The 21,785-nt window shown below is 33.4% G+C and overlaps 1 protein-coding gene across 5 annotated transcripts in view; it reads left to right on the top strand.

Moving 5' to 3' along the window:
• Positions 1-21,785, top strand: part of LOC122401968 (glutamate receptor ionotropic, NMDA 2B) — a 119,548-nt gene that overhangs the window by 35,819 nt on the left and 61,944 nt on the right. For all 5 annotated transcript variants that reach the window (XM_043404438.1, XM_043404437.1, XM_043404440.1 and 2 more), the window contains exon 6: positions 15,806-16,035. In XM_043404438.1, coding sequence (XP_043260373.1) covers positions 15,806-16,035 — 230 coding nt within the window. The remainder of the gene's footprint in view (positions 1-15,805; positions 16,036-21,785) is intronic.

Raw genomic sequence — 21,785 nt, 5'->3', positions numbered from 1 at the left:
TTTACATAATATCGGAGTCTGATGACAAGTCTGTAGTATCTGTAGAGTCGTATGGTGGATTGGGAGTTAGATTTTTCAGTAATCTATAGATTCTACTTTTAATACTACGTTCTCTTAGCGAAGAATAGATTTTTAACAGCATTTTTATTAAGGCAGGTGTGTCCTCTGTAAATTTTTTAGCTGTTTTAATTGGGTCAGTTGCTTCTGTTGAGTTTTCTATAAAACTTTTTAATTGATTATAATTTAAAATGTAATTTGCTTCTGGACGTTCAATTTCTTGTTCGACTGGATTTAACATTTTTCTTACAAGATGTCAAAATCGGGTGAGACACTCTGTACAGCAATTTTCAAAACTTCTTTCTGTCCGGATAATTAACGATTGGAATCTGGGAACAGATGTAGAATAAAATGATAAATGAAAATTGTAATGATCGTACAAAATAAACTTCCTTTTTACGAACAACAATTGTAAGTTGGACGCATGGGAAAATAGTGTAAAGTAATAAATTGAATTTTCTACGGTTTTTTTCCTAACGATTGGAAAACGGAAACAGATACGAAGGGAGCAAAGTGATTAATTACCACAAAGACCAAGGAGGTTTTTTTATCGGATCATTCAGATTACGGGATCGATTCAACTGGAATCCAGATCGCGCGTAAAATCGTAATCCGCTGTAGATTAGCGGACAATCGACCATTGAAAACAGATCGAGCTGGCTTGGTAGCGCCGATATTAACGATTCTGCTTGACATTCTCGTGGGTACGTGAAGGACCTCGATACCAGTAACGCTATGCGCCTCTATTAGGGATTGGTGCACACACACACACGTGTGCCGAAATCTAGTATGGCCAGAACGCAGGCACGTAATTCAAAGTGCGTGGGTGACGTGCACATGGATCGTCAGCTAATTAAGGAAATTGTTCGCATTGCGTTGGTGCAAACAGATGTTACCACTTGACCGTTAGATTTCGATGCTCGTGGAACGGTTCATCAAGTCGAAAATGAATTTCCATCGCTCTGGGTTAGAATAATATTCTCATTGTAGCGAACAGGCTATTCCACACATCGGTGGATCCTGGAAATGTTATTTGATCTATTCAAATATTATCGACACTATTTCGCATAAACATTCAAGCATTTTGAAAAAGATAGTTTACCTTTTCTAGAGAAAATGGTATCGTGATTCTTTCAACGACATTTGAATATTTTATTTTATATAAATTTTACCTTTTAAATTATTTTTAATTATTTTCAATTATTACTCTTCCTAACGGATATATTTGTATAGAATGTAATTTTTTAAAATTTTTAAATACCAGAAATACAAGAATTTCTGAGCCCCCAATATTCACAAGAGATTATTTACATAGTTGAAACCAAGATTATTACTTTACTTTTAAGAAACTTACCATTATGGGGTCTGTAATTAAATCGAAGTAACTTGAACAAAATAAAAACGTTTGCTTTCTTGCCAGTATAAATATTGTACAGTATATTATTATTCTCCTTAAGGTATTTTTACTAATGTACCTAATTAGCTCGTAACATTAGCTCCTACATTTCACACAATTCTTAGAGCACAGAAAAATTGTTGAAAAGACTTTTTTACCTTTAAAAGTTACATGTTTCGTCGTTTCCGTGTTATATTTGGTGCCTTTTCAGTCTACGCTTAATCGTCTCGTATTAAAATATCAATTTTAACGAGAATTACAGTTAACACGACGCTGCAACGTTTACTGTCGTCTTGATTATATCGTATAATATTCAATGAATATGATACGATTAGGAAACTTCAGATGCCGTGAAACAATTTCTGCATAAGGTATCAAACCATTCAGCCTGCCATTAGACTCAGCCTGTTTAGATTACATAGTTACAAAGCGGACAAAGGTCTCATTAATAACGCAAGTCAGAAACTTTAGTCAGTTTCATTAACACTTACTATCATATTTGTGTCATTATCGTGACTTTATTAATGAACCGCTTCTATATTATATTTAAGGGTTTAAAGTAACAGCTGTGAAAGAAAAATTTCAATATTTTTTATCATAAGGATGGCAGGATGGGAAGTTTATTATACAGATAAAATTTCATTGTCCCTTGTCTACAAGGGCTGATCGTTAGTTAAGTTTCGTTCAGTTTCAGTAGATTTAGTAGCATTTAAATACTTCTTTCAGTTGTAAAATAATTTAAAATAATTCTTTTTAGTAATTACATATTAAGAAATATACAAACCTTTAAGAAAGAGTTTAAAAATTTAGAAAATAGTACTCGCTAGGCCCTGCTTAGAAATTTGTTGTTCTGTGGAAAATTTGGACATGGAGCCTTTTTGTCTGAAATAAAAATACAAATATCTTATTCGTTAAATTAAATTTTCTAATTATACTTACTGTATAAAAGAAGGAGCCTTAATTACGGCATTAGCATAACATAAATTATTTGCTGACTCATTTATTAATGACAAAATTGATAACAGCGAAAATCTTTCTTAATTGATCGTTGATTTTAAATAATTTTTTACAATTTTCAACTTTGAGAATGATCTTCAAGCTAATTCCCCTTTAACCAGTGTTGTTAAAATTATTTTGATTACTATATCAAAATTTGGATGTATTTCAGAATTATGGTTATCATAAAGTAATGTTTCAAACATTGTGAATTTCGATGGAATTTCATTGAATAAGTCAATTAACAAAGTCACTTCCTGAACTTGACTCATGACTATTTTTCAAGGCCTCATTTTCATCTAGAAGTTTTGCAACCATAATCTTAGACTTACAGTTAAACTTTCTTTACATCCCAACTTTACTCGCTAACTGAACCGACTGAATTAATAACCCGGAATAAATGCTACCAAAGTTTCTTGAGACTATAATCTAAGAATCTTGGAGAAAACCATTCAACCATTTGTTTTCATCATCTTCGACGTCATTAACAAAGTAAATAAATGACGAAAGGAGTTTAATATTACAAATTAAACTTCAAGAATTCATTTAAGTTCCACGTATACATATTTTCTATTAGTCTGTGTCCTATACCATTCATTATCTTTTGAAACATACAATTTTAATTCTTATCTCAAAAGTTAGAAGCATGTAAATAACTGGAGTATACTAGTTGTATTTTAACAATAAAGTTTTGTCAAAGTTGATATATTCATAAAGAATAACACAAACATCAGAGATCTCGTTTGATAAATATAATCGAATTTACAAGCAATGATTAACTCTTTATTGTTGATTGTATATCCAACAGTTTAAATTACTCATTTAATTAGCTTAATTGACATCATATTTGTCTCGGTAAATAGAGGCAAACAGACTATCAAAGCAAACAAAATTTTATAAAGTTATCATTGTTAATAACGTCGCAGCATTTAATAGAATTGTTAAGAATGAAATTATCTGAACAATTTACGTACTGGTTGTAATATTATAATAAACAGTCCAGTAACGAGTATTGAAAGCATTAAACTCCTGTTTTCTCTAAAACTGTACCGCCGTTAGAAGCTATAAAGCTGATTTTTTTTTTAAATGACTTGTGCTTCATGTCGATCTGACTTTCCGGCCTGGAAATATCGTAGTTTAAATGAAGAGCTAATTTCTAAAACTCTTAAAAAAGTATTAAAACTTCAGACGCGTGGAGTTCCGAAGCTGCTAGTATTTTCTCCATAATTGAACCACTGTATAAAGCGACAAAGCTTCCTATTAAGGGTTTTTATTTTATGTCGATTCGATTTTCCGCTTTGGGAATGTCGTTGTGTAAAGAAAAGCGTAATTTTTTATATTCCAGTGTCTCTGTCTTCGTTTTACGGTTCGGACCTTTCTCTCGCTCGCGCGTCGTAACCACGTGACCTGCGCAGTAGTCAGTGCGCGTAGTTTTTTTCAAGAATTCAAGTTCGAAGAAAATTTGTTATATCTTCGGAACTAATTACGCTATCAGCTTGAAACAAATTTCATTTTAAAGGGTGTTTTATCTTCTATCCGACGAATATGTCAATTATTATAATTTATGCTATTTTTTATATTTATTTTGAAATGTATTTTGATGCTCTGGATAACCACTAGATTACAGATTGTTTATTTAACTGAAAATGAGTTGAAATTTTTATACAGGGTGTTCGCCTCAAACAAAGTATCGAAACTATTACTAAAAACGTTCAAATACATATCTATGTTCGGGCATAAAATGATTATGCTAGACACTTTTATTTATTTCTTATTCTATATTTCTGTGCATAAACATTAATAAATATACGTATACGCAACGAAAATTGATAGGAACAACTATTTCAGTGGTTATAAGCGATGTTCCCATACTTTTGTTAGCCACTGTTTATCTCCAATCCTATTGCTTTCTTGAGAATATTAAATTGTACTTTGATACTACATCCAAACAGTTTCGATTGAAGCGAAAATCACAGTGGAAACTGTAGACACTCGAGTAATCATAGTTATCGCAGTTCCGGCGATAATCGAATCGTCAAACAGGCCTGTATGCAAAGGCGAGGCAGGGGCTTACGATGTCGTTCGCGTCGTTAAGTATTTAGTGGAACGCTTCCGGCAGTCACCGATGCAACTTGCGACATTTGGCAGCGTTCCAATCGCGGCAATGTCCCCCATAAACGCTCTGGAAACGCTCTAGAGACTACATTGTTTCTAATCTGCAAAACTTCCGCAGGAACTTCCCGAAAGACTGACTTGGTGGGATGGATCTAGTCCCCCAGCGACATTTTATGACACCAAATTCGAATCGAGAACTCGATTTGAGGGGGAAGAAGTCAAACGCTACGGGCAAATAGGGCGAAACGAAGCTTTCGCGTAGAATTTTTTTGGATACAATTTGGCAAACTTGACTGGATCTACCTTTTTAATTCAATGAAAGGATAGTTACAATTTTGTCGCATCTTAAATGGCAAAGATAACTTATCGATGTGGAAGCAGTTCTAAACTGCGAAGTAGGAAAAATATATTTGAAAGTAATATGATACGGCGCGAAATAATCATTAGAAACCATCCCCTACACAAGATTCAAGTGGAGAAGCACCGAATCAGAGGGATTCATCCCCATCGTGACACCTCTACACGAAATTATAAATGAACTAAAACGTCCAAGAAAACGACAGATTCAGATTTACACTTATATTCGACGATTAAATTAAATATAAGTAAAGTTATTGGTTGTTACTGTTAATCAACTGATTGTGATTAGCGTATAACTTTCATATTCTACAAACTATTCATTCGTCGTTAAGTTGACGTGTGAAGTTGGGCATACCTGAAAGATTCCTTTCAACAGATTAAATTTATTTGCTCAACCCTTCAACGTAATATGTGTAATAGAGTTACATAAAATTAATTTTTCAGATACTGTTGACTCCCGTAGAGCAATTAAAATAAACACATAGACATATCTGAGTTCAGTAAACGAAATAGTTCAAAGTTCAATAAATACAATAGTCCAATCATTTAAAGTTCACTTCCGAGAATATCGTCTCGTATTACTAATTAAATGCTTCCGTTGCAAATCGTGTAAAAAGGTGCTGTTTCCAACGTGACCTCGTTTTTCTTGAATCTATCCTTCTAAAGTATCTTAGGAACTTCGATGATTCAATCTTAACTTGACGAAACTTAAGCTATGCTACGCGATCCGTGCGTATGACACAGCTTCTTATGCTGTGTTCCGTTCCGTAGTACTCGAAGAACCATCCAAAATACTTTGGGGAAAAACCAATGATGTTGGAAGCCTGTTGCTTGCCAGCAAGAGCCCATTGCTCTTTGAATTACGCTTGAATCCTGATATTCTCGCGGAGACTGTGTTGAAGTTCTAAGCTCGTCCAAACAATCTAAACTAAGTTCTTAATTTTACCCTTAAAATAAGATCGATTGCCCCTACCAAGGTGATAAGGATGAACATCGATCACCGGTGGAAGAATTGGTTAAGGGGGAAGTCTCATGTGAGACCTCAAAAAAATCATTTCTTTTTTTATTTCAGTCATTGAAAGTATACAGGGTGTTCGACCACGCCTGGAAAAAATTTTAATGGGAGATTCTAGAGGCCAAAATAAGACAAAAATCGAAAATATCAATTTTTTGAATGAGGCTTCGTTGAAAAGTTATTAGAAAATTTCAAATCATTTTGGAAAAATTATTTTCGGTTGCGGAGGTCAATAACAATCATTTTTGGTCAATACATGTACCTCTGAAATCCTTCGTATTTTCGAGAAAAAAATTCAGGAAGGTGGAGAAGTTTCTCGACAAAATTAAAAAATTTTGAATCGTTCTAAAAAAATTATTTTTAGTTGCACAGGTCAATTACAATCATTTTTGGTCGATAGACGTACTCCCGAAATCTTACCTGCTTACGAGAAAAAATTCCTTACCGAAAATACAATGTCTGACCATACCATTGATATGTTTCCCTAAAATTTCATGTGTATCTTTAAAACATCATAACTTTTGAACGGATTGGAGGATTTCAATTTTTTAAACGGCAAACTACGCGTATTTTGGTGAAGAATATGTAGAAATTCCAAATATATTCGAGAAGTTACTCCTTAACCCCGTAAAGTGAGACAAACTCCATAAAAATGGTCCAATTTTCAAACAGCCATAATTCCTGCAATAGTGAATATATTTCAATGAAACTTTTTCCTGTAGTAGAGCTCGTGGGTACATACAAAAACGTATGAGACTACTTTTCTGTCGGGCAACAAACAAAATTATTAAAAATGAAAAACAAATTTAAAAAAAAAATCGACAGATGGCGAAAAAGAAATTTCAAATCGTTCTGGAAAAATTATTTTCAATTGTGGAGGTTAATTACAATCATTTTTGGTCATTAGACATACCCTCGAAATCCTACCCACTTTCGAGAAAAAAATTCAGGAAGGTGGGCAAATTTTTCCTGTACCTACAAAAAAGTATTAGTCAACTTTTCTGTAGAGTGTCAAACAAAATGACTAAAAATCAAAAACGAATTTTTAAGAAAAATTGACAACTTTGTCCTGATTTCTAATTAGTTTCTTGAAGTTAAGTCGTAAACACTTACTTTCTCTCGCCTGAACAAAACTGTCGATTATAAAAATAGAAATTTCAATTATGAAACAAATACATGACGAAATTTAAACAAAAATTTAATTGTTTGATGTTATATTGGTTACCTACTGTACATTGGAAGCAAATATTGCCCATCTCTGCTTTTCTGTCACAGCAGAGCGTCCATAACGTATTTGGTTAAAAGTCAGCGACAACTTTATGAATTAAATCATCGCGTAAATTTAATATTATACCGTGATTGATTTTGCTTGATCCTATCGGTAGAGAAATACCCGACAAGATTGGCTTCCTCCAGAAGTTGAAAGTTACCTCGTTATCGGCCACAGTTAACATGTCATACTTAATTGAGGCACCGAACAATTTGAACTGTCTACACAGACGGGAGAAGAACTTTCCTATCGCGTGTATGTATAACGGAGAATGTGCTGCAACGTCTAGTCATAAACTACCTAACAAGCTGTAATACCGTCTCCTAATGTATGACTGCTAATGGATCATAATTAACGGTGGTTTCCTAACGAGATCGCGCAATGTAAGGGAGTTTCCAAGTTCCATACAACAGGGGTGGCGAATTTGGGTCTCGCGAATCAGTTGTGGCTATCTATCTTGCAATTTTTATGCAATTTCATGAATTATTATTCTTTTGGTAAAACAAAGAAACTCTCGAAAAACAGAAAGTGAGTGATATCATTTTTACTCATAAATCGTCTCATAAACAAAAAAGGCTTACGTAATTCGGTTCGCCCTTTTTGTTTCTTACAATTATACAGTGCGTAACTATAATTAAAATTTTTTAATTTATTGGACTTTTAAGTTCGAATGCAAGAAAATTAATTACATAAGTTTGAAGAGTATGTTAAACAATGATTTTCATGTAAACATTACTGAAGCAATTTTCAGCTGTTGCATAACTACAGCACCAAACGGTAGGTGTGAAATATAATAATAACGATGATACAATTGAGGTATTTTTTTATTTTTCAGTAATCAGTAGAATTTCAAGGAGGAATCTTTTAAACAGACCGTAATTATTTTATAACATACAACTGTCTTCATTATTCGTTATTTCAAAACACACTTTACAAAGGAAAAGTATATTTTAATAAATATATTATTTTACACTCCTCCAATTCATCACGAATTTTAAAGCTATTCATTTTTTTTTTTTCAACTAATAAGATATAGTATTAATTTTGAAAGTGGCGTATGTCATTCCACTGTCCAAAACACACATTTTTATACAAGTTATCCATGAAAGATCTTAGTTAAATTTCACATTAAGGGAACATTTAATTCTTGATACGATTTGCATTACACTAGAAAAACATATAAGTCGAAATCAAATTACAAAGTCGGGAAATTTGAATTCTGACAGAAGTCATATCTTTTGCAATATTACATGATATGTCGGATCGTATAATAAGTTTGTGCCATTTTTATTTTAATTCCATTTCTTCTCCACAATTTGCAACAGAAAACTTTAGAATCCATTTGAATTTTAAATGAATTTAACAACGGAGTGCCAAATCAACAAAAACGAACATCTTTCTTTGGTAAACGTGTTCTGTAGAAACAGTCGCGGCAACATTTAGATTGACAAGCAAAGATACCTCACCGTTTTCTCAATTTTCTGATTCATGAGCGGAGCTTGTTTAGTTTACGACGAACAAATCACTGAACTTCTATCAAAATTCCGCGTCTATCTTGGTTATATGACAGGAGATTGGCGAAAAGACGATTCGTTGCTACGCGATCGGCTTCCCTTGCGTTTCGTTTTCGCGATATCCCCCTCAATGAACTCTGAAAATTGATCGTGTTCATTATTCACGCTCGTGCATCTCTCGCGTGTTCCGATAGCGGGATAAAGCAGCTTGTGTTTACATGCAATACGATTCGTTAATGCCGTTGCTGGGATAACGAAGACCATGATTAAGGAGACCATCATTAATTTTTCTTTCATTAGATCGCGTTTCGCGAACGAAATTCATGAACGGTTGAAGATAGTACGATGTTTGCAGGGGAAAAAGTTCCATTAAACTACTTTACTTGATAATGAATCCCCATGGAATCGTAATCACAATCACGGTAGATAATTAATTAACGTCCCTTTGTGTAGGAAAGAATAAACATCATTTAACGCGCAATTATAGAATAACGGAATTTAAAAAAAAAATTTCAACAAATTAGAGAGATAGCCTTTTATGACAAGTTCAAATGTGAAAAATAATTATCATGTGGGATGGTATGAACATTTCTGAATTTCTTCTACTAACGTTTATTTCGCTAATGAGATTATTATTCTGTTTAAACCCTTACCAGCTTTCGAAGCATAATAATTAATAACACAAGAATTAAGTTTCGCATCTTTTCCATAATATTTGGGGAGCCTTTGATGCTTTGTCACATTATTATTTTTATTATTATTATTAGTTGTTGGATTTCATAAGATGTAAGCTGGATAGAAAAATCAAATATATATTTTCTCTTTCTGTTTGCTTAGCCATGAGTTAGATTGGGACTTAATAAGAATTGGTCGTCAAGGCGAACAGTGAAGTATTTTTTACTTCTTCGGTTGGTGTATCGTTGAGTCGAGTTACTCAGCTTGAAGATCTCGTAGAGAACAAACTTATTGTTAGATTAGTATTGACTGTATCGACATTTCATAAAGTACTATGAACTATTCTATTAAAAACATATGATAAAATGATAGTATATATGCTGTACATATGGGTCAAAGTGACCCAATTGATACTTCTAGGTTGTATATTGAAAAGTTCCGATTTTGAGAAAACATAAAAAATGACTAGGAAATAATGTAGTTACTTTGTTCACTCTTGACAAATTTATTGTTAAATTTATTCTATTTCAAGATTTTGTACTTTAAGACACTCGTTTTTTTGTAATTAGTCGAAGCGGATCTTCTTACCCCGTCATGGGGCAAGTTGTTATCGCTCTGGAGTAAGTTGTTTCTAAGAAATAAGTATTACTTTCTAATGAGACACTTCAATCTCTGATAAAGTAAAAGTTAAAGACATAACTGTCAGAACAACTTACCCCTGGAACTTCTAGCCCTAGTCTCCCCTAACATAAGAATTAAAAAAATAATTTCATACTGTTCAAGATAGTGCAAACCGTTCAAAGAAAAAAGGTATGAAATCCGAAAATTTCAGACGTTAATATTTATCAGTTTCAAATAACGGATGAAGTAAAAAGATATTGTTCGTGGGATCGATGAATCTGTCGGGTATGGCGTCGAAAAAGATATCTCAATAATTCTTGATGTTTATAGCCGTTGCAATCTCAGATATATCTAGGGCCTGGTGTATCTCGGATGAAGCGTTTGAATGAAACTAGCAATGGCAGCCGACAGCATTAATCATAGACCAGCGACGCGAATGACTCGCTGCACCGACGCGACGTGCCCCACCATTTCCTCGCTGACTCAGTAATCTATTTGACAGGAAACATTACTTACAAGTATTGGGTATTTCTCCGTAGTCGCTGTCGTGCCGTTTAACATTATTTCCATTAATCTCATTGGACGGAAGATTCGAACATGTCGGTCCGTAAATTTGAGACGGCATGTCAATCGTAACGAGATAGAACGTCGCAGAACTTGTAGCAACGCGTTGCAACATCCCAGCGAAACGTAACACAGATAACTTTGAACTCTATGAATCGATACAGAATAACTTTGCATCTCTGAAACGTGTTGACTCGGTACGATGTACGATCGGAACGGTTTTAAGTTTTGGTGGCTGAGAATAGACACACAACTCGAACGACAGTACTTTGTTGGCTGAGAACAAACGAACAACTGTAAAGGGTTAAAACGCCCATACACAAATATTTGTCTAAGGAACATTGATCGCCATAACTACCCTCGACATTGCCAAGCGTTTCGTTGGTCGTTTTCCCAAGTTCGAGACAAAGTCTAGTATTTGCTTTTCGTTTCATCGTATTTTGTAACGGGAACACCAAACCGCTAGATCGTCAATAACTTTTGATTATTCGTGTTTGGAACTTTAACAGCTCGAATAAAAGACCACCGACAAAATTAATGCTCGATAGATGATGAAGACAAAATTTGAGACGAGGATTCTGCAATATTTAGTACTCGATATATTTCGTGTCATATTAAACACGAATAATAATAACATTTTTATCAAAATTAATGTGTTTGTGGTAATTAAACATATTTTAAGCGTTTTATAACTAAATGTAGAATACAACTGTATGCACTAAAGGATTCACACGGTATAAAAAAGTATCAAGAAAATATACATACATAGTACATGTAATACTTTATTAAAAAAGACTGTATTTAAAATTATTCGAAGTACTAAAGAAGTACCAAAAAATGCAACTTCCCTTTACAAACCATTGCTTCAAGATGGAATTTTTTTTCTTAAATGCAACATTTTCAAATGTAATTGTTACAGCCTTATTTACAATATATTTTCCTATACTGTGTATTTGTACTTTCCGTGGAATTCTGATTCATTCTTTAGTCATTATATTAAAGTGCATAATAATTTCAAAAAATAAAAATTATATAGAATTGAATGCATGATAAAGTGGTTTATAAAATGTTATAGCATTAACATCCGCGAACGTGTTAACAATGTATGGATTAAATCCTCCATTGTAGTTTCCTGAGAAGATTTTCTTGTGTGAGTTTTTGAAATCTTCTACGCTTTGTATCGCGAGTCTTGAACCTCTTTAGAAAGTTACCCACTAGGTAGAGAGTCCAATAACGACTTCTCCTTAGAAAGTTACTCGCTTGTAAGGGAAACCAAAGGTAAAGAATATAATACAAGATAGAGACGTCGATATTATACCACATGTACCCAGGTGCAAAGATTGTATGTCATTATTCGGTTCCAGAGCCAAGAAAAATAGAAAACATAAAATGCGATTTCTATTACCGTTGAACAGATAAGATATATTTTCAGTTACTAAACCGAATCACTGAAGATTACAAAGCTATAAAAGCTTTGACATATGTATGTTTGAAACAACTGGACATTGCTTGATATGAAATATTTTTATCACTAGCATCCCTCTGCATCCAAAATTTGTTTAAAGCACTTTAACACGAGTTGAAAGTTTTTCTTGTAAGAACAAAACATTGTAATACACCTTTATTATAAAATCCTAAATTATTTCATTACTTCGTTTTAAAATACACTTCTTACAAAAAAATATGCAACATATAATAAAAAAATACCTAGTAGGCTTTGAGAGGCAGTATCTTAATGTTGTGAATCTCCCTAAAAACAACAAGAAGTATCGTATTGACAAAATTTCAACAATATACTATCTATATTAAATGTTATACAGAGAAAAATTTTAATGGGAGATTCCAGAGGCCAAAATAAGACGAAAATCAAGAATACCAATTTGTTGATGGGGGCTTCATTAAAAAGCTATTAACGCTTAAAGTTCCGCCCGTACTGAATTTTTTTCTCGAAAATGCACAGGATTTCGGGAGTATGTCTATTCACCAAAAATGATTATAATTGATCCCCGCATCCAAAAATAATTTTTTCAGAACGATTTGAAACACATGAAATGTTAGGGGAATCATTCATTCATGATCAGACATTCTATTTTCGGTAACGAATTTTTTTCTCGAAACTGGATAAAATTTCGGGAGTATGTGTATTCACAAAAAATGATTGTAATTGACCCCCACAACCAAAAATAATTTTTTCAGAATGATTTGAAATTTTTTATTTTAATCTTTTGAGTTCTTTGCAGGAATTCTTTTAACTTTTCTCGTGCACGTCCTTTCCGTCCGGAAACCCTTCTTGTTCTCTTTTCTTTTTATATATTTCTTTTTTTAAACGTTCCGGTATCCAGACAACCAACTCGACAAAGGCCATATCCAAACGTCAACGCCAACCAGACGTACGTTTGCGTTTTCGATTAGGGCCAACATAATTTTATTTATTCAACATGAAGTAACGTGAATTTCGATAATAAAAACTTTCTAATGGATTACGACGTATATATAAATACTATAAGAAATTAAGAAGGAATACAAGCAAATGTGCAAGATTACCATAAACAAGAATGATTTAACGGTTTTCTCAAATAATATTATACTGAAATTAACTGTTACATCAAATTACGTAACTTATATTATATTTTTGTTCAATAATAATGCACTAAATTCTATTTTATATAGTTTATATAACATATTAAAATATGTTTTTGACTTACGATATATGCAAGAATGAAAGATAATTTAATGTAATTTACTCTAAAAAATAGTACAAAAATCACTTCTTTCGGCGGATATCCGGTTTTTACATTTTTCAATATTTTATAGAAAATAAAAAAAGCAGATCAATAAGAAATTTCATGATAAAAAAAATAGAGAATATCGAAGAGAAACAATGCAAAAAATGGGCATGTTTCGGTTTCCTCGAATACTACAGAATATTTATTTTCATATACACGTTATTCGTTATATAACCAGAAAAGAAACGGATCATTGTTGATATATAAATGGAAAATGTAGAATAAAATTTTTTGTATAATCCTTCGTTTTTGAAGCATTATTTTGTAACTGTATTTGAAAAGTCGGATACAAATGCGAATGAATAAGATTTCCTTAGCGCGCCTGACCAATACTTCCCACTTCTACTTTCTGTCGCACGTGTAATATATAAATTTTTAAACTCGGTTTTCTCGGAAACGAAATTTTGTACGAAACAATTTTATTCTTCCTTGAAGAATGGTTGATCCAGTCATGACATCACCAGTCGAAGATTGATGATAACAATAATAATAAATTTATTCAGTAAACGGGAGAAAAAATCCTTTAGTGTACAGATAGTATTTATAGTCATTGGTAGACAAGATGCAAATCAATAGATGTTATCACTCATATACGATTTATACAGTTATATTGGCCATATTGGGTGCGGGTAGTTAATATGAAACAGAGCCAAGATTCCAGAGAATACAATACTGCTATGTAGTACTTTATATGCAAATAAAATATCATGCATCACAGGTCTCCTTTCGAGAGGCACCAAATTTAGTTCGATTTTAAGTGGTGTAGGGTTGTGGTCCAATAATGACACTAATCAAATTATTCTAAAAAATGTTAATGTTAACTCCAACTCACCTTCTGTTACACCTTTATTTTTCAAGTGTACACAATCAAATTAGCTCCATCACTATTTGCATATAGTGTCACACAAACGGGTAGCGATCGGTTTATAAAGAAAATTCGTCGAGTCTTATAATTAGACTGCGGATGTTTATGCATTTATGGGAAATTTTAATCCTCAAAAAACTACAGAATGCATTTAATATGCAAAAATATAAGAAATACTTAAAGTAAGATACGAATTATTATATTTAGGGGTTGAGACAGCCCTCTACGAAGCTTCCGTTTCATTAACTCTATTAATAAAAATGTGAATTTGCATAAAGATCCGCAGTCTACTTATAATGAATCCCGATTATCGGGTCTGTGTTTTTAATAAAAGCGGACCGCGTATCTCCGACCCGGTCGGCAAGCACCCTGTCAAGCTTAATCAAAGTTCGACGCGAAAAATTGGTGTCCCTCGGTCCCCGTCCTCCTTTGTTTCTTTCTTGTCAGAGGGGAATGAAAAATTGCGATTCCCTGTCAAACGATGACGGCGTCAACGACGAGGATCGACCCGAGGGCGCGGCGGATGAATTTTCATCGCAACACATTCGACCCGTATCTGTATCCAATATTAAAATATCGTACACAGAAGACCAGATCTCTCTATCCCACGTCCTATTACATATTCGAAACCTCGATGAAGTTGCAGCGACCTGGCCCTTTTTGTCTCGAACAAATATACTGCGAAGGACCAACGTGCTAGATTCAAAAAGTTCATGGATTTTTAACACGTTGAATATCACGCTAATTTTACATGGATTCCTTGTGGCGCCAACATGAATGTTTTATTATGTTGAAATATTATCTACGATAGATAAATTAAGATGTATAAATACAGACGAGGTATAAAAGTAGACCTTTCACCACAGACGAGGTAAACGAGTAGACTTTTCATTCGTACACCTCGTTTGTGATTGTGCTAGCCATGTTTGTAGCGGCCATTGTTTTAAGCTTTCTATTTTTCCATTTTCCCAGGGTCTCGTGCGAGCCTGGTCGTCCTGTTAAACACTTGGCGACCAGAGCCGTTCGAGGCGTCTGTTTTCCTTCAAGGTTTCTTGACTTTTATGACTCTCTTTCGCTAAACTTTTCCTACGCTAAATATTTTCCAGTTTCGTTTTTCCGTCTTTCTGTCCTATCTCTTTTTCTCTGCCTTTGCTATTAGGGTAAGAATGTGTATATATTGAAGGAACGCTTGAGGAAAGGCCCCAGTCTGTTATAGACGGCCCAGTCCGTAAAAGACGCGTGCACGTACATTGTAGTAACAATGATAGTATTGAAAAATTTATAAGTATTGACATTTATTCTAATTATGGCGTCGCTGGTCACCGGTGACTCCCATAACATTAAACGTCTTAACAAATGCTTATCGGTCACCCAACGCCAGTATAAAGTGATCAAAGAGGAAAAACAAATTCTATTCCGGTCTCTATTTCTAAAGGGTTGAAAAATCTGATAAGAATAACTAGCAGAAAATGTGATTTCGAGCGAAAGGTTAGAAATTTCTCAACGATGAAAATAAACTACACTACTGTAGCCGCGACTCATCAATCTTCCTATTCCATTTGTGTTAACAGATCGGCGTGTGGAAATCCTGGGAGAAGGAGGGTCTGGACATCAAGGACATTGTCTGGCCGGGAAACACCCATACGCCTCCGCAAGGAGTGCCGGAGAAGTTTTATTTGAAAATAACCTTCTTGGAAGAGCCGCCCTACATCAATCTTGCGCCTCCGGATCCTGTGAGCGGAAAATGTCTAGTGGATCGTGGTGTTCACTGCCGAGTGGCCAAGGAGTCCGACATGGTCGAGTAAGTCGAAAAAATTGCCCACCCTTTCGTCGATCGAATCGCTTGCTGCTCGACAGAGCCCGAGGGATTCTCGTGTTCGCTAAACAGGCCAATTTCGAGAACCTGATGCTTTCAGCTCTGTTTTTTCTCTCTTTGCCCTTCCCTTCGACAGGGATTCTCTCCCATCGGAGAAAAGAAAGACAATGGCCGTCGCTAGCATACTTCAAATAATAATATTCAAACATTTTTACACCAAAACTAGTTTCTCCTCGGAGCATAATCTTCAAATATAAAAAAATATTGTATAACATGAAAGATTACTGTGTAAGAAATTGCAAAATTTTCTCGTTTTTGATAGTCGAACTTCCAAATGGTAAGTATTGAAGCTAAACAAATACAAAAATATAAGATTAGTATATTTATATACGTACTAAATATATCGATATTTCCCAATCTTCTGATCAAAGTTATTGTAAAATTCAATAGCAACAATATCACATACAAGGTGTACATTTGATAAGTTTAAATCTAAATATTCAGGAAAAATGTTAAATACAATAGCTACTTGGTTTCGAGTGAAACATATCTATTTTATTTATTTTTTATTTGTTGAATGCATTCAAGGTTATTTGAAGAGTGACTGGTTTTTTTAATGTAAACCTATATTTTTATATACAGATTCTTATTCTACGTAAAAAGGAACAAATTTTTGTATGAAACATGTTTTTATCAAATTTTATCTTACAAGGAACAATTTGTTTATTTATGAAACTTCTTTATTTCTGTTACGACTGAATGATGATAAATCAATAACAATTACATTTATCACGTGGCTTGTTTACTACATAAAGAATCACAGTAGTTGCTTACATCTCCGAAATATATTCAAAATATTGAAACAATAAATTATCGTTTATAATACGAAAAAAAAATCACAGTACTTCTCTTTCCATAAAATGTTGCCAAAAATACTCTCCATGTTAAAGCAATAATGCAACCTGTTGCGTAATCGTTATTGGTTTGTCATCATAAAGAAATTTCTTAACTAAATAAATTTTTTATTTTATTAAATATCCTTGTAGGATAAAATTTGATAAAAAAATGTTTCATACAAAAGTTTGTTCTTTCTGTGCGTAGAGTAAGAATTTGTAAATTAAAACATATTCTCCGTTTTAAAAAACAAGGTTAGCCTTCAAAATAACCTTGAAATCGTTCAAGAAATAAAATGTAAGTAAAATAGTTGTATTCCTCCCTTGAAACCACGTAACTTTTACAACTAACATTTTCCTCAAAAATGTGTTACTTTCGAACTATTTAGATTTGAAATTTTCAAACGAACACCCTGTATTTTCTCATAATGTATTCCTGATATATGAAGCATAAAGAAACATACCATTATTTTTTCAAAAATTCAATGGCATCTGCATTCTGATTATGTTTCTTTTAAAATCATTTAATTCCTGTTTGAAGCATTTTCTATACAATGATTTATGTCTAATTCACATTTGTGTAATTTGTGTTGAACAATAGTTTTATTTCAACACTCATTTGACCTGTGCTCGACTTTTATTTGTGAAGTTGTATTAACTAAATCGTGTATTCTGAAGAAATTATAATATAAATGTTGAATAATTAAATGAAAAAATTTGTTTGATAAATTAAAACAGCAAAGCATGCTAGAATGTGTTCATAAAAATATAATTACAATAAAATTGTGTATTCAGTGAAGCGGGTAATATTTTCAACAATTTCTGGGATAATGGAAATCGTACTTGAATATCCTGTTTTATTTTGTATTCTCAATTACTCAGTACAAAAATTACCTGTGATTCGATAATTCAATACATATTTTAGTACACGCGTACATCGGCGAAGAAAATTTCAATTAATAACTTTAATAAATATTTTAACTCGATTTTCTCGAAAAGCAAGCCACGCGTGAAAAAATATTCTTGTACGTGTTCGACTAATTTAATCATATAGAATCACCCCTCTCCGAGTTGTAAAATTCAAGTTAATCTGTCGCACAACTTAACATTGTTCTCCCTCGAGTTCCAGCTCGGAGGAAATAATTTGAACGTGCCAAGGCTTAATAAAAAATTAAGGCGCGAGTTCGCCAAAGCAGTCTCTTGCGAGCGTGAACCAAAGAGGCTCGAGTTCGCGTGTAAAGGGCTAACAACGTTAAACGTGCCGGAAATTAACCCACCGGGAAGCATTTTCCGACAGTAAGGTTTGCCTTTTGGGAAAGACAGTTTCGGCTTCGCGAGAAATTGCCTCCTATTCCCACGAAAGGGACTTTCGTCGCTTAGGTAATGATTTTGCTAATTCTTTTGCAGTACAGGTCACAGCGAAACGAAGCAATTTTCAAAGCGTGCAATATTATTCGGTACGATATTGGAACCACAGAGGGGATGATTAATTTCGTGGTATGCTCGATTGAGATATTTAATGACGTTCGTGCTGTATATTTGGCAAATAAAGCGAGACATTTTCGGTTTATCAAAATAATAACAAAAGTGATGTAAGTCACGAAACCAACAAAATTGAGACTTTAATTTCGTATTATGTCTTATCGACTATATTTCGTTTTTATGAAGGAATTGTCAAGTTGCCATGAAATAAGGAATAAAATGATGTCATCATTTTCATTAATATCTGCTGCAGCTTTATGTTTATTTTGATAGTGCCGTGAGTCATTTTTCCCCTATGCATAGTGATAGAAGAAGTTTGTCATAAAAACGTAATTATTAACTTAGAATTGTCATTACTATTCATTACTTCGAGACATTCTTTACGAAAGAAAAGTAAACAAATTTAATGAATTTATTATTTTACATTCATCCAATTCATCACGAATATTTTAAAGCTATTCAAGAGTGCAATACAGAAAATCTTGTAGTTGAAACAGAAACTGCATAAATATTCATTGAAATAACAATTACAAAGTTGCAATCATAAAATAAAAAATACAATTCTAAAAATGAATTTTTCTTTTTAAGTTGTTTTATAATTTTTTTGTTATCGTAGGTCAACAAATAAGATATATTATTAATTTTGAAAGTGGTACATGTCATTTCATTGCCCAAAATGCGCATTTTCATACAAGTTTTTCATGAAAGATTTTAGTTAAATTTCACATTAGCAGAACATTTAATTTTTTATACAATTTGCATTACAGATTCTGTTCTATTACACTCTTGTATACTATGTATCTGTAACTGTTCTCTGGTCTATTGTAAATTGTAAATGTTCTGATTGTCACTGAGTTTTGTTCTATAACTTGTAAATGTTCTGATTGTCAAAAAAGGTACTATTGCTGGATGACCAAATTAAGTAATAGTAATGAGCATCTTCTTCGATAAAGACATTTTTTGAAAATATCTCGAGATCTAATAATTTTTTTGCCATGGTACCCTAATCATTTTTTACGTAGAATGAACAGAAGAATCGATCTGTGTAAAAAAAATATGCATTTCTATTTAAAGAAATGATGCAATTGGTAATTGCACATGCACTGATGCATCTAAGAAAAATTTAAAGGCCTACAGATGTAGTGCACTTCGAACCATTTATCTTTCTCCTTTGTGCATTTTTCCGTAAATGCAATAATAACGGAGTTATGACTTGAAACAATTGCGTGGACCACCCTGTATATCAAAAAAGAGAAAGATAAACTTGGACATTATGAAAAGAATACACGTGGACGTCTCACGGCCAGGAGACATAAGCCCGCTCTCGAACGGGGAAACCCCATTCGACCTCACTACCATCGGCTACAGGCCCGCCAACAATGCCGACATTGACCGCATTTCCAACAATGGGAAATAAATGACGTGTCCGATAATATAAAATGTTGGAATTCCCAACAACGATAATATTATTGTTTAGGATTTTGAGAAATCTATTCCAGTCGATTAGACAAGAACCGGGTGTTTTTAACGTACACGATACCGTGGACAAAGACAAATGCAAACCCTTAAATTTATATCAGTTTCAAGGAACGGCTCAATTCATAAGAAACAATTTTTTTTCATTTATAACGAATCACCATTATAGTATACAAATACGAGTAGAAGTAACTGTATTTATATCATTTTTGTCCCGAAGACCGTCAGCGTATAGTAACACAGAGGACCGCTCGAGGGTTAAGCGAGCAAGATAAAAGAAACATAGGATTAGGGGACACTAATATCGAAATTATTAAGTGAGCAATATTCCTGGACAGTTCATAAGGTGTCGTCGTTACAATGCCTGTGACATAGAATTTTCAAAAGTATTCGAATAATGCAAAGTACCAGAGAATTTCTGGAGGTATTCGCTCAGAGTGGGTCTTTCGTACACGGTATAAGAGCTTTTAGTTCCGTGCACGGCGAAAAGGTTAATCACTTTATGTACTCGCCTCGTTTGCTATTCTCTCTATTCTCCCGACTAGAAATAACTTTCTTTCAAAGCGGACTGCAGCCGACAGTACCTTTATCGCCACGTATTCGTCATCCCCAAAGTTCCCTTATCCACATACATCGACAAAACCGCGTTCTTACGGTTACCACTCGACCACTCGAACGCCAACTTGAAGCATTGTTACTGAACAGTTTCAGTCATAGTGCCTGTCAAAAACGTCTACACGTATATTATATTCTATCGATAAGGGAAATCCGCGAAGCGTTCTACACTCGTTTGGATAAAGCTTTGCTGGTTTTTGCGGATGCTAAAAATAATACGTATCTAGGGGCGAGTCCTAAAAGCTTGGGGAGGATCCAAATATGGACGAGTATATGTTTTCTATCCTCTTTTACACGACTCGATATTCGTTTATAATGTATTTAATAATATTGTAATCGTTCGTACACATTTATTTGTACAAATTCATATTCAAAAACACTTCTAGAACGTAATATAAAAGGAATAATAATTATATAACTTTAATTAATTATGCCTTTAAAATTGTTAAGTACGACTGATATTTCTCACTTGTCATTAGAAATATGAATTCTGTTACCCTACTAACGATCGTTAAAATAGAATTGATTTTGATCAAAGAACTTGTTTGGACTTCCAAACAGAATTATCGTCGAATAGCTTCGGATATTCTTTATTCTTTATTCTTTTCAAGGAATTGTAACTTTACCACCTTTCTGCCTTGCTCGACAATAGGAAATTAACATACACTAAAGCCATTTAAATTTGACAATCAAGACACCCCCCATAGATGAATTTTTCTATTTAAACAACTACCGAAAAGGACGAGCTCAAAGTGCAAGATTTCAAGGATTAGATTTTCAAGAACTTGTACAAAATTGAACCGTTTATATAAGGTGTTCGGCCATATCTATGAAAAAATATAGTGGGAGATTTTAGAGGCCAAAATAAGACGAATATCAAGAATACTAATTTGTTAATGGAGGCTTCGTTAAAACGTTATTAACGTGTAAAGTTCCGCCCGTACCGAATTTTTTTCTAGAAAGTGGGTAGAATTTCGGGGGTATGTCTATTCACCAAAAATGCTTGTAATTGACCCCTGTAATTAAATATAATTTTTTTAGTATCCTTTGAAATTGTTTAATTTTGTCTAAAAATTTCAGTATCTACTCGAATTTTTTTCTCGAAAGTGAATAGGATTACAGGGGTATGTGTATTTACCAAAAATTATTGTAATTGAGCTCCGCAAACAAAAATAATTTTTTCAGAATGATTTGAAATTTATTATTCAAATTTTTAATAACTTTTTAAGGAAGCCTGAGTCAAGAAATTGATATTCTTGATTTTCGTCT

This window comes from Colletes gigas, unplaced genomic scaffold (genome assembly GCF_013123115.1).
Source record: "Colletes gigas isolate AHSC1104 unplaced genomic scaffold, ASM1312311v1 Colletes_gigas_Sc00030, whole genome shotgun sequence".
NCBI classification, from domain to species: Eukaryota; Metazoa; Arthropoda; class Insecta; order Hymenoptera; family Colletidae; genus Colletes; species Colletes gigas.
This window is presented reverse-complemented; position numbering and strand designations above follow the sequence as displayed.